The sequence below is a fragment of the Hirundo rustica genome, chromosome 7 (genome assembly GCF_015227805.2).
Source record: "Hirundo rustica isolate bHirRus1 chromosome 7, bHirRus1.pri.v3, whole genome shotgun sequence".
NCBI lineage: Eukaryota > Metazoa > Chordata > Aves > Passeriformes > Hirundinidae > Hirundo > Hirundo rustica.
This window is the reverse complement of record NC_053456.1, coordinates 18,174,526-18,187,487: the sequence shown is the minus strand read 5'-3', so window position 1 is coordinate 18,187,487 and position 12,962 is coordinate 18,174,526. Positions and strand designations below refer to the sequence as shown.

The following is a 12,962-nucleotide window of genomic DNA, read 5'->3' as shown; positions in this document are numbered from 1 at the left end:
TAACCAGCCAAATAACAGTTTTGTATGAATTCTTTCCACCAAATTATGGTCACATGCTTTGACTGTGGAAATTAAATTAATTTCATGCTTAATGGTGCTCCAAGTACTGCATATTAATCTCCAAAATAACTAAATGCTTACACAAGTACTAAAGAAAAGCACTTCTTAAAAATGGGAAAAATAAAAACATGGCACTGATGAGTTTGCAGGTTACCTCCATTATAACTTAAAATACAACAGTATGAAAGTTTTCTAAAACAGCTAGCAGCTTCTCATTCACAACACAATTTGCAGATGGACTTATATATAAATATAAGCTTCTGATGAGAAACATGGCATATGTGTTACATATTCTGCCTTCTGTCAAAAGAAAAGAAAACCCTTCAAAAACAGAATCCTGAACTCTATATCATCAAGATTGGAAAAGGTACATAGCATGCACTGAAAAATACTACTAAAATATTATGGAGACTATTGGAACCACAGAAATCTTGGGGCTGCCGCTCTTGCCTGACCATGCTGTGATGCGAGTCCCGTGGCTCAGCAGGAGCAGCTGTGCATGTTGGTACTTATTGCAATGAATGGGACAGGATCATAGCTGAAGAGCATGCAGGCCAGTCAATATCTGCTAGAAGGTGATTAAATAGGATATAGAGAGATGTATAACTTGCTTAGGTAACCTGCGTAAAACTGGTGACACGATGCTCTGCCTCGCTAAAAGGCACCAGAGCTGCCCGCTTGACTGATCCAGCTTGGTTCTACTCCTGTGAGAAGTAAGAACGGTAGGAAATGAAGTTCAGGACACAGCACCTCTGGTTTTTTGCACTGAATATTGCTTAAAGTAAAAAATACATTATTAATGTGTCTGCAACAGCATTAGGAGATCCCACTTTGTTCAAAGCATTGAAAAATATTTTGTCATTGGTATATCTTGGTGTTATTATTGGCCTATAAGTTACATTTAACATAAATTAATTATTACCCACTATTATGATTATTTTAACTACTTATTATACAATCATACATGTACTACAAAATTTTCCATATAAACCATCATCATAGTACTTAAGAACCTAAAATGGAAAATAGATATTTATAGTTTCTACGCTAAACAACAGTACTGCAGCTCAGATCCACAGACCTTTATTTACAGGACAATGGACTCAGCACAGTGGTCCCACAATTAGAGATGGCCTACTTCCATGATAAAGTTTTATTTAGTATTTGTTCTCTAATTTCCTTTCTCCTGTATTATTTCCTGTATTTACCTGCTGATATTCTTATGGACACAGTGTTTTTATAATTAAATTTATTGTAGGTTTCAGTAACTTTCTAGAAAATTCCTCATTAATTCACACCTACTAAGCACGAAAAACATTAAATGTATTGCTTCTACAAAGGCATAATCTAGTTAACATTTTTATCAAACTACTGTGAAGATACATGTGTTATAATAAAGAATTCACCAAACATTAACATGCTTAATTAAAACTTGCTAATAAATAATAATAATTTTGTTGGAATTCAGCTTATTGCCCTATAAAACAGTGAATACATGTACTCGGTTGTAGACACAGAAGCAAGCAGAAGCGCACAGACATACACTCATCAGCATCTGGCAATCTTGTGCAGTGTCCTCATAGCACCTGGATGCCTCAGCTGCCTTTCATCTGCAAATCCGCTAACTGAACACAGTTTAATGGCAGTTCTTGACTTAGATTTTTTTCATTTGTGGTGTAAGAAATGAAGTGACTGGCAGATCAACTTGGCAACAGCAGTGTCATATGAATAGGAAAACATGGGAGGCCAGAAATGCAAGGCACATTATGGCATGGCAAAAAGGAGGAAGCCATGTAAAAAAGCCATTTGTAGTCAACTTTTTAATTTAAAAAATGCCTTTTCGGATGGATCATTTTCATTACAAGAGTGTTGGTTGTCTGACTAATAAGCCAACACTTCACTATATCAAAAAAACCATGGTGGTTAAGAGTATCAAGTGAAGAGGAGGAACTAGGATTAAGATTTCAACACTTTTATGTCACACTTCTGTGACTTAAATCTACTTGAAATTTAGGCACTTTTATAAGAAATGTGCTCACAATCTTTGCTTACTGCTGTGTCTCTCTTGAAAATTCCTGAAACTGATGAACATTCCCTTCAGTTTTTCACCTTCAGCATCTGCATTAGTAAGATATTTTGGCCCCAAATATGCTCAGCAGAGTTTCAGACTTCGCCAGTCAAAACTTCTTGGCACTAGCTCAACCTTGACTTAATATGCATTTCTTTGTCTTATCACCTGATCAGTTTGCAATTCCCGAAGCACAACAGCATTAAGTGCCTCCAAGAATGCAATGAAGACACTGTTTTCTTTTAAATATGGTAGATGGAGAAGAAAGCCTTTCTTTTACGGTGGAAGCTCAATGACTGGAGTTCATGCCTCAAATGTGGGATAATCCACTTTAAAACTTTTCCTATAGGAAGTCAGTATTTGTGTCATCTTGTAGAATAACCCAATGAGGGTTCTTCCATGGGAAGAAAAGAAAGATTTGGCTAATACAAACAGTCAGCAGTCACATCATCCAGTTCTGGAGTGAAGTAAGAGATGCATCATTGTCATACTCAGCCCTGCGAACCACCAGCACAGAGGTTTGTATAAAGCTCATGCTCCACCTCTCCTACTGACATAGTGCTCTTGCGTAGTGAAGAATAGAACAAAAGAAGGTTAAACTAAAATTGATTTGTTCCACACCCAAGTACTGGTTTTGAAGAGTAAGATTAATAATAATACAATCAATCTGAAAAAAAGGAAAGATTTTTATAAGAATAGTAAAGACATTTGTGATAAGAAACAAGAAAATATGACTAAATGTGCAATGCAGTTGGTAAAAAAAAAGGATCTCAGGTGGAAAATTACTAGAATCTTACCTATATTTATACTCTCAGGTTCCAGGGGAGCAAATCACTAATGAAAGCCTTTATGTTAGTTTATGTCTACCCCACAGCATGCAATACTGTTCAAAAATACCCATGCTAATGCTGAATGAACTAGCATCAGTATCAAGCATTGCACAGACTTACTCCACTTGAGCTGATGTGCCTCCACCACTCTCAGTTGTGCAGGACAAAGCAGTGGGTTAGTAATACATACACAATAATAATGCCTTGGCATCCACTAAAACTCTCAGTGCTAGCTTGGATTTATCCACTTAGCACCATATTTCTGGTGCCAGAAAGATGTACATTTTATTAGTCACAGTAGGTAACAGAGTCAAATATCTTAAAACTTTGAAAATAACAATGAGTAGTCAAAATGAAAGGATCTTATACTGGGATATTAAGCTTTGTAACTTTGTTACTGTAAGGCCATTACTTCACTTCAGTGGTTCTTCTACCATCAGATGGATTATTTGTGATTCATATGACATTGTTTAGTGATGCTAGTCCATTATTCAAATGTACCTATCTATGATGTATATGGATACATTTTCACTATATAAAAAAGTTTAAAAATATCAGAATGAACAGTTAAAAAAGCAGATTAAAAAATAAACTGCTTTAATGAAATAAGCATGGAGAAATTTGCACCAGACATATACACTTTTTATGACTTCTGGTATCCAGGACTATTAAACTGGTTCTTTTGCTTGTTAAGGATTTAACTAAATAAAAATTAGAAAAAGAGATTAATTTTCTAAAAACTTTTCTTACACATCTTGATTATTAATGCAATAAATGCAATATGGTACCACCATCTTTCAAAACTCACAACCTTAAAACAATTTACCTTAAATAACATTATGAGTTTGTATATGCTGTTGTAAAGGAATTAAAGAAAGATTTGAATTCAACACTAGTAACCACAGGAAAAACAAACAAACAAACAAACAAATAAACCCCAACAACAACAAAAGAACCCCACATCAGAATATTTTAAAATTAGAAACATTGTTACCTCTTTGCTTTCTTCCAGGTCTGATTCACTGCTGAACTCCTCTGTGTTTAAATTTTCAAAATCTGATTCTCCAACAGCAATGGGCACTGTCACAGTGAGACTTGGGTTGTTTATGAATGACATGTAATCACTTTCATCAACAACATATTTTTCCACACTGCTGCCTATGCCACTGGTAGTTCCATTTCCATCTTTGAGATAGGCAAGGTTTTTACCTATGTCCACTATTGTATGGTTTGAAATACAGCTGTCTTTTTTATTATTTAGGTCTTCAAGAGGTTTGATTTCATCTAAAACTTTCTGTTTTCTAACAAAGGCTTTTTGGATGAATTCACGCACTTTCCTCTTCACGTAATCTATGCCTTTCTGAATCCTTGCCACAGCAATCTGGAGATTGTTCATTTCATTATCATCATCTGTAGCAGCAAGGTTGTCTGAACTAAATGAGCTCAGCAGCAAGGCCAGAAATAGGTTGAGTACCTAAAAGAAAATAAGGAAAAAATTACTCCTACTGTTAAGTTATAAAAGCAGTGTCATTATGAGTTTTTTAATATGAAATATTTTTTATTTCACATGTAACACTTTATTTCTATGCATCTTCATGCTATTCTTTTCAGTTCGTAATCCCTCTCTCCAACATTTTATTATTTTGCCAAAAGCACATTTAGCTGGTTTAATTTCACTAATGGAGGTGAAAATCTTAGCTGTTCCTTGACTGTCTCCTTTACAATCTGCAGTAGTGTAGATCTGCTCCTCATAACGAGGCAGAGTACAACATAATGTAGTGATTTACACAAGCTACATGCACTGTAGTGTTCACGGGCCAGGGGAGTGTAGGCAAATGCCACTCTTCTACAGTTCAACCATAGTTCTAGTATCTCCAATTCAGAATATAGTAAAATTTTGTCTTTGGCAAATATATATGAGTCATTGTTCTGGGTAGGAACACTAGCTAAGAGATATCGAGTCCAGAGATGTGAAACACCTCAATTTCAAGAAGCTATTTCAGATTTTCTTGTGACATTTTACAAACATACAAGAGAAATTTGGATTATATGCAACTGTGTCAGACCATGTGTAAAATGGATTAAAAATCATTTCATAAAAAATAAGTTAAATTATATTTGTTGGTTTTCCCTTTTCAAATTTGCAGAATATTTTATGAGATATGCACTGGACTCACAATAGCCTGGTGAGACTTGGTAGTGATGATTGTGGATAAGCATATTTATAAAATTTGTGGATCATACCAAAAAGAGAAGGATGCCAGCACTCAAGGAGAAAGAAGTACAATTAAACATAACCATGGTTTATACCAAATTGGTGAAATGATTCAAAATCAATATGGTGTTTAATGCTGAAGTACTGCTGTGGGAAGGATTGTTAAGAAAAATGAAAAATACATATATACAGAAGGTGTGAAAACTGGCAAGGTGGGAGCACTGCATAAAGGGGCATAGAGGCTATGTCAGGAAAGCTACACAGGTACAGAGATTTCATCTGTCATTTGGGGATGTACTACAAGGAATGCTGAATGTGAGAAATGAAAGTATCATTATTCCACATTATTCAGTACTTGTGTCTTTATTCAAAATGTTGCTTGGGAGGAATTCAGCAGCAAAAAGGACAAGCCATTTAGAAATCATTACTTATGAGAAAAAAATTGAAGATTTAAGCTTTTTTTTTGTTTCACAGAGAAATTACTGAAAGCAGAAACAGTAAGATTTTAAGTATCATAAATGTTAACATAAAGACCAACAGTTTTCCATCAATATTGAGATGATTGAGTTTACTTCACTGTAAAGGTGATTTAAATTAGATGTTTTTTTAAAAGGCACTCTTAACTGTAAGCATAATTCAGCACTGATCTTACTAAAGAGGTTATAGACTTACTGAGAATTAGAAGAAAAATTAGACTAATATTTTTCAAAGATAATCAAGGTATATTTGGACCTGGTGTACAGAAAGGGCAAGTGAACTACATGATTTCCCGAAGTCCTTCTCTAGTCTTCATTTCAGATTTCTAAATCATGAAAAACAGGAGATAGTCCTAAGAGTTTTAAAAAATCCCCACTGATTACATACCACTAGGTTTCCAATCACCATGACCATCATGAAGACTGTAAGGCACATGGTTTGGCCTGCAACCTCCATGCAGTCCCACATCGTTTCTATCCATTCTCCACACAGCACTCGAAACACAATCAGGAAAGAGTGGAAAAAGTCATGCATGTGCCAGCGAGGAAGTTCACAGTCACTGGAGATCTTGCAGACGCATTCCTTGTAGCTTTTCCCAAACAGCTGCATCCCAACCACAGCAAAAATGAACACGATGATGGCCAGCACCAGGGTCAGATTCCCCAGAGCCCCCACGGAGTTGCCAATAATCTTAATCAGCATATTTAGGGTTGGCCAAGATTTTGCCAATTTGAAAACTCGAAGCTGCAAAACAGAAGAATGGCATATGGTTCTTCGTTATCTAATTGTAATGAATTACTGCTAGGCATTTCATATTTCAGTTACCCTGTGTCTGCGTCACGTCTCTCGTAATCGTGACAAGTTTTAGTTACAAAATTTCTGTTTCCAGTTCTTTGGACAATAGTACACATCAGCAGTGTTAAGTCCTGATTCAAGTGATAAGAAATCAAAAACAATGTCTCTCTGCTCATTTCAATTACATTGAAATTATCACAAAGACTCCAATTCAGTTTTTGACTCTTTTGGTGACTTTAGATATTTATAAAGAAGTTGTACTTGTTAAAGAAGTTGAACAAAACAGTCTTTCTCCTGTAAACTCTGAGAAAATATTGCTAAAAATAAATGAGCACATATGAAATGTGATCAGTTCAACAGGACCATAAGTGTATAGTCACTTCCAGATTCTTTCATCTTAAAAGGCAGTGAGATGGAGGAAATGGCTTTCCTAAAAAGAGAAACAAGCTAGAGTTTTTAATGACAGGAATACAAATGACTTGCAAGTATCTTTAACAATGCATTTTCTGTCATTTAAAAGAAATGGAATGTGTCTTACAAAGTTTTCATACAACATTGAGAAAAACAAAGGAAAGTATTATATTAATAAGTACAACTTGAAACAGACAAAAATGAAATTATTGGAAAGATACAGCAATTATTCAGATAATTGAAAGAGAAGAATACTAAATGAATATAAAGCTAAATATTATTTCATGTGATGATTTTGTGTTTTATAAAGAAAACACATAAACATCAAGTCAAAACCAGAATCTACTATTGAGAGAGAAGTCAATCCGGAGAGATTTTAGACTTTAGGCAAAGTACGATATAAAGCTATGCAGAGAACCAGAAAATACTTATTTAAAACCCCTTATTTTTTAAAGGGAATGCATTTAACTTTCATTTCAAGTTAAATATCTTTTTTTAATTAAGGCAGAAGCCGAGCTTGGTGACCAGGAACTCTAGCTGTATGTCTCACTGTGTAGGTCTCCTCAGAAGACTGTTTGGACACTGAATTGCATGTTAGCCTAGTCTGCAGCAAGACCAAGGTTTTTCAAGTTCCTGTTCATGAAAGAGGTATCTAACAGAGAGAGACACTGTAGTGACTTCTGAATAGAAAAGCTGTTAGCAGATAGACCCTTGCAGTGGATGGTTCGGAGAAGGCCAGCAGGAATGAAAAATCACTGGACAATGAAGAATCTAAACACTACTCTCTTTTAAAACTAACCAAAAAAGGCAATTGGTAATGGAAGTCCATAAGCTAAAATTGTCAAGAAGCTTTTATTAATTAACCCATTATTTACCAAGAAATTCACTAGTCTTCAGTCACAGGTAGTGAGGGCCCTGTGGCTCTTGCATTTTTTTACACCCTCGTCTAGGGAGAAGACTCTAAGAAATACTTCTACTATAAAAGTTAATCCTTTAAGCGTACTTTTGGCAACAATAGAAGTGATGCTGACAATATCTTGAAGGAGAAATAGACATTACTAAGATAATATGTAAAACAATCTTGACATAATATCTATATGCCATCTAGTGAGTATGCAATTTAGCATTTTGTAAGTTCTGAAAAGATCTTCTGTCTCAGCCAAATATTTAATTTGCAAGTGAAAAATGCACAAAATATATATGAACAAATACAAAAATGTAATATAGAAACATATTTGAAATAGTATATTTACCAATCGGAATGATCGAAGGACGGATAATCCTTCTACATTTGCAAGGCCAAGTTCCATTAAACTAAGACTCACAATAAAACCATCAAAAATATTCCAGCCCTCTTGAAAATAATAATAAGGATCCATGGCAATAATCTTGAGAAACATTTCTGCTGTGAAAATTCCAGTGAACACCTGCAAGGAAAATACAGTTTCTTATTCCACTTTAGGAAGAAAATATTTTAAAAGTAAAACAAATAGTATCAGCATGTGCTGAGTTATATTTTCAGCAAGAAATTAATGATAAATCTGAATATCATCTCCATGTTTCTATACGCTGGGGTTAGGAATAAAATTCATATTTGAAGCTTACATATGCATCACAATGTTTAAGTTCCAAAGAAAAAAGAGGTAAATGGGAAAACACGGTTTTTATCTAGCCTCCTAATAGGTATGTATGCCAATACATAGAATATAATCTGATCTTAATGCTCATTTTTATCTCCTTAGAGCTCATCTTTGCCCTTAGACCACCTTTTTATTTCTAGGGATAAAGAGTATTGTTCCTGTCATAAACTTATTTTATTAAGAAAAAAATTATACAGAAAGCTGAGCAGAACTGTTCTTCTTCAGGATGGCCTGTGGAAGACATGGTAATTCCATTTCATCATTTCCTTACATCATGCTTACTGGGTCTTTCCCCTCTAAAATTCCTTGAACACCCAGATCCTCAGGAGGTGCTAGTGTGGAGCAGAATGGGTGTGGGAATGGAACTGAAAGTTCTTATGATTTGTAACTATCCATCAAGAAAAAAAAATGCCTTTAATGAGCTTCAATGACAGGAGATGAAGATTTAAAAAATCAAAATGCATACTGACTCAGTAGATCTTTACTCTGTAAAGCAAGAGTGATAAAACTTAAAAAATTCAACTTAGCTTTAAGTTCAACGATCCCAGAGAGCTAAATAGTCAACTTTTTCTTTTACATGAATGTGCATAAGTCACAAAAGAAAGAAAAATGCATTTTACATACATGGCACATCATGAAAGACTTACAAGGTTTCCTACTGAAAGCACACCACTAAACTGTTCTGTCATTGGGTAGTGCTCCATGGCCATGAACAGGGTGTTCAGGACGATGCAGATGGTAATGGCCAGATCAACAAATGGGTCCATCACAATCAAATTTACAATATGTTTGACTTTCAGCCAGGGAGTACAGCAGTCCCAAATCAAGCAAGTGTTAGCAAATTTATACCAGCATGGTGGACATTTCTGTCTGGATTCTTCCAGTTCTAGAGAGAAAAATGAAAAATAATATTTTAAACCGATTTCTCTATTCTAGAATCACCTGGATATTTTCTTGAAGCCTAAATGCTGTTTTCCAAGGCACTGCTGATAAACTGTGTTGATATTTTGAAACTAAGACTGCTTTCAGTTAAAAGAAATGACAATATAAACTATTAAAAAAAAAAAAACAAACCACCCCTCCCCCCCCAAAACCCCCAAAACAATTATACTAAAGATTAGTAGATAAAAGAACCATTCACACGCTAATGCTATTATAGGATGTACAAGAGAAATTTGTCTCAGAAACTTGTCATAAGGCTGGGTGATAAGGGGATTGAAAGCAGCCCAGCAGACAAAGGCTTGGGGTTATTGGTGGCTGAAAAATTGAGAGTGAGCCACCAATGTCAGTCACATCCCAGAGGGACAATATCCTCCTGGGCAGCATCAAAAGCAGCATGGCCAGCAGGCTGAGGGAAGGGGCTCTCTTCCTCTTCTCCAGATAGAGTGCTGTGTTCAGCTCTCAGGTTCCCAGCATAAGAGCAGGCCTGAAGAGGCCACAAAGATATTCAGGGCCCAGAGCACACGGCCTGTGACGACAGGCTGAGAGAACTGGGGCCTCTTATCTAGACAAGAGAAGGCTCCAAGGAGACCTTATTGAAGCCTTCCAGTACTTATAAAGGGCCTGCAGGAAAGATGGAGAGGGAGCCTTTATCTGGGAGTGGAGTGATAGGGTAAGGGTTTACAGTCTTAAAACAGAAAGAGGGTAGTTTCAGTTTAGGGAGTAGGCAAAAATTCTTTACTGCGACAGTGATGAAGCCCTGGCACAGGTTGCCCAGGGAAGCTGTAGATGCCCTATCCCTGGACATGTTCAAGGCCAGGTTGGACGGGGCTTTGAGAAATCTGATCAGGTGGAAGGTGTTCCTGTCCATGGCAGGGGGGTTGGAACTAAATGATCTTTACAGTCCCTTCCAATAAAATATTTTAAAATCTCCTCACAAAAGATAAGCATTTGGAACAAGCCTGAAGTCAGACGTGTTTAGGCAGCATTATGCCCCACATGTGCACAACTGCTCATTATTACCTTCCAATTTTCTATTTTGGGCCTAGTCATTTAAGCTTCACAATAATGCTTCACCCTTTCTTACAAATAGTTGCTTAATTCCATGATTCAAAGTAATTGTATTTAGCCTTACAGAAAGAAGAACATGATCCCTCCATTGTTAAACAGCAAGCCTACTGAATTGGTAGAAGGGGGTTGTTCTACTGCAAGAAGCATAGCCATTTCAGTAACTTAAAAAGAGCTTACCCCAAAACATAACTTCACTAGAGAAAGACTACATTGCATAATATGTTTTGCTTGCATTTAAATTGGAAACTTGCTACTTCTACCTCAAACCTTCCAGTATGCTGCCAGCTTGACTCTTTTTCCAAACTTATCAGTCCCAACTTAAAAAATAAAACCAACCAACCAACCAACCAAACAAAAACCAACAAACAAACAAAAAAACCCCACCAGAGAATCCCACCACTAACCCCATATAGAAATCTTGTCTTGTCTGTACCCTCTAGGCTGAAATAGCCGCTTTAAAACATAGCTACTGCTTAATGCATCACACGTTTAATAGCACTTTAAAGACACTGTCATGCAAAAATATCTGTGCTACATACCTTCCATTGTGTTTGTAAGCATGCTGGCTATACTCATTGCCCTTTGCCTTGCACTAGGGTCTGTTAGGTAGTCCATAGGAACATGGTAAGAACTAGAATGTCTCTTTCTTAAGTCAGTTTCTGTAGTAGTGCCCTGAAAATAAAACACTGATGAAATAGCTAATTGATCGTACATTTAAGAACACTGTAAGCTACTGCAGAGCTCTACTGGTTTAAAACACTGCTGTCCCACACTAGGCTGCAGTTATACTGAGGCGCCACAACTGAGAAGGTATGATTGGCTCTGTACAGAACAAATAGTCAAACATGAAGAATATGTTTTTAAGTATTTTGCCGAAACAGGGCTGAGATATTAAAGCAGATTTCAGACAGAAACATGTTCCACAATGCTTGTTAATGAGCTGTGCTGTAAATATCTTTCTATTTAGGCAGTGAAGTCTTTTTCTAAACATGAAAATGCACAGCCCACACAGCTAGCAGTACAGGAACTAAGCATAAGTGGGTTTTCTTAAGATAACTCTTAATTTAGAATAAACAATGAATTTCCTAGCACATTTTTCAAACAAATGAAGAAATATTTAATAATGTTGACATTAAAAAAAAACATAGAAAAATTAGCTATATTACAGGAACACTATCACAACCTTCGTTATTTGTACTACAAGGGTAACAACAAAAGCTTCATGTACGGACAGCAAGAAGCTAAATACTCATTTAATATGTTCCATTAAGTAAATGTAATTTATGTTTTATCATTTTGATATCCTTTCTGATATACAAGTACAGAACCATCCAGTTAAGTCTAAGCATAATGAATCAATGAGTGTTAAGACTACACAAACTAAATTTATTCAATGGTTTACTAGTTATTCTGCTAATTCCCAGTCAATTCACATGCTTTTTCACATATTTAACTAACGAGAGCTGGACAATTTAATTTTCTCCTTTGGCTTATGTTGAGAATACATGAAAGGAGCATTCACAACTCAGCCAGAAAGGGCATCATTGCCATGTGACTACATTTTGTGGAAACAGTGACTGATAATACAGGGAGAGAACATCATGCCTGAGCTATTGCAGACTTTCTTACATTGCTAGCAGTGGCTGCTTTATCAATCATCACCTCTGGCAGAAGCTGTCCCGTAGGCGATGTCAAAGCTGGTGGCCCACCAACTAAAGAAACTACTCCATTGCAATCCACAGTGCTGTGCATCTTCCCATTTGCTGGAAGTGCAGGTACTGTTCTGGATGACCTGCTGGCCTGGCTAATGTTACTGTTGCGCCGTTCACCGTGTCTATGAGGAACAAAGAGAGAATCTCTTCTGCTCTCATTGTCTTCAAAAGTGCTGTGCTCATCATCAGCAAAGTCATTTTCTGATCCTACATCCTTTGCTCGACCTCTGAAGCTGAAAAGACTTGTTCTGCTGTTGCGCCTTGGTGAGAACAGAGAGCCACGAATGCTCAGCAAAGACTGCAGGTAAATAAAAACAATTATCAGATGAAAATCTTTTAAAATACAACATTTTCATACAGAGGGAAAATCCACAATGTCTTAAAGGGTAAGGTCATTTACAAATAAATGAACTGGTACAGTCCCCCCCCCCGCTATTACACTCCCTTTTGGGTAGTAAACAAAGAGCACATAAGTGACAGACAAAGACTAGTTATTTTACTGCTTTGAATATATGAAATCAATCAGTTTAATTAGAGTAAAATAAACTGCTCAACAGAATTGTTTCCTCTGTTATTCTGCCTCTCTTACTACCAAGTGTTCATAAACGGAATAAGTATATCTAGACACTCTTTACCCCAGGCTGGCATTCATATGACAGGCTGAGTAAATAAAATTTTAGGCAAATTTTCTGTGACTCAGTCTGCACACAGAAGTAGTTCCCCTACTGCCTAGTTTAAAAAACA

The 12,962-nt window shown here is 36.3% G+C and overlaps 1 protein-coding gene across 1 annotated transcript in view; it reads right to left on the bottom strand.

Moving 5' to 3' along the window:
• LOC120754883 (sodium channel protein type 2 subunit alpha) overlaps positions 1-12,962 on the bottom strand; it is a 75,938-nt gene that overhangs the window by 22,663 nt on the left and 40,313 nt on the right. The window contains exons 12-17 of the mRNA XM_058421246.1: positions 12,136-12,516; positions 11,046-11,178; positions 9,144-9,382; positions 8,110-8,283; positions 6,038-6,394; positions 3,953-4,432 (exon numbers count right to left, since the gene is read on the bottom strand). Coding sequence (XP_058277229.1) covers positions 3,953-4,432; positions 6,038-6,394; positions 8,110-8,283; positions 9,144-9,382; positions 11,046-11,178; positions 12,136-12,516 — 1,764 coding nt within the window. The remainder of the gene's footprint in view (positions 1-3,952; positions 4,433-6,037; positions 6,395-8,109; positions 8,284-9,143; positions 9,383-11,045; positions 11,179-12,135; positions 12,517-12,962) is intronic.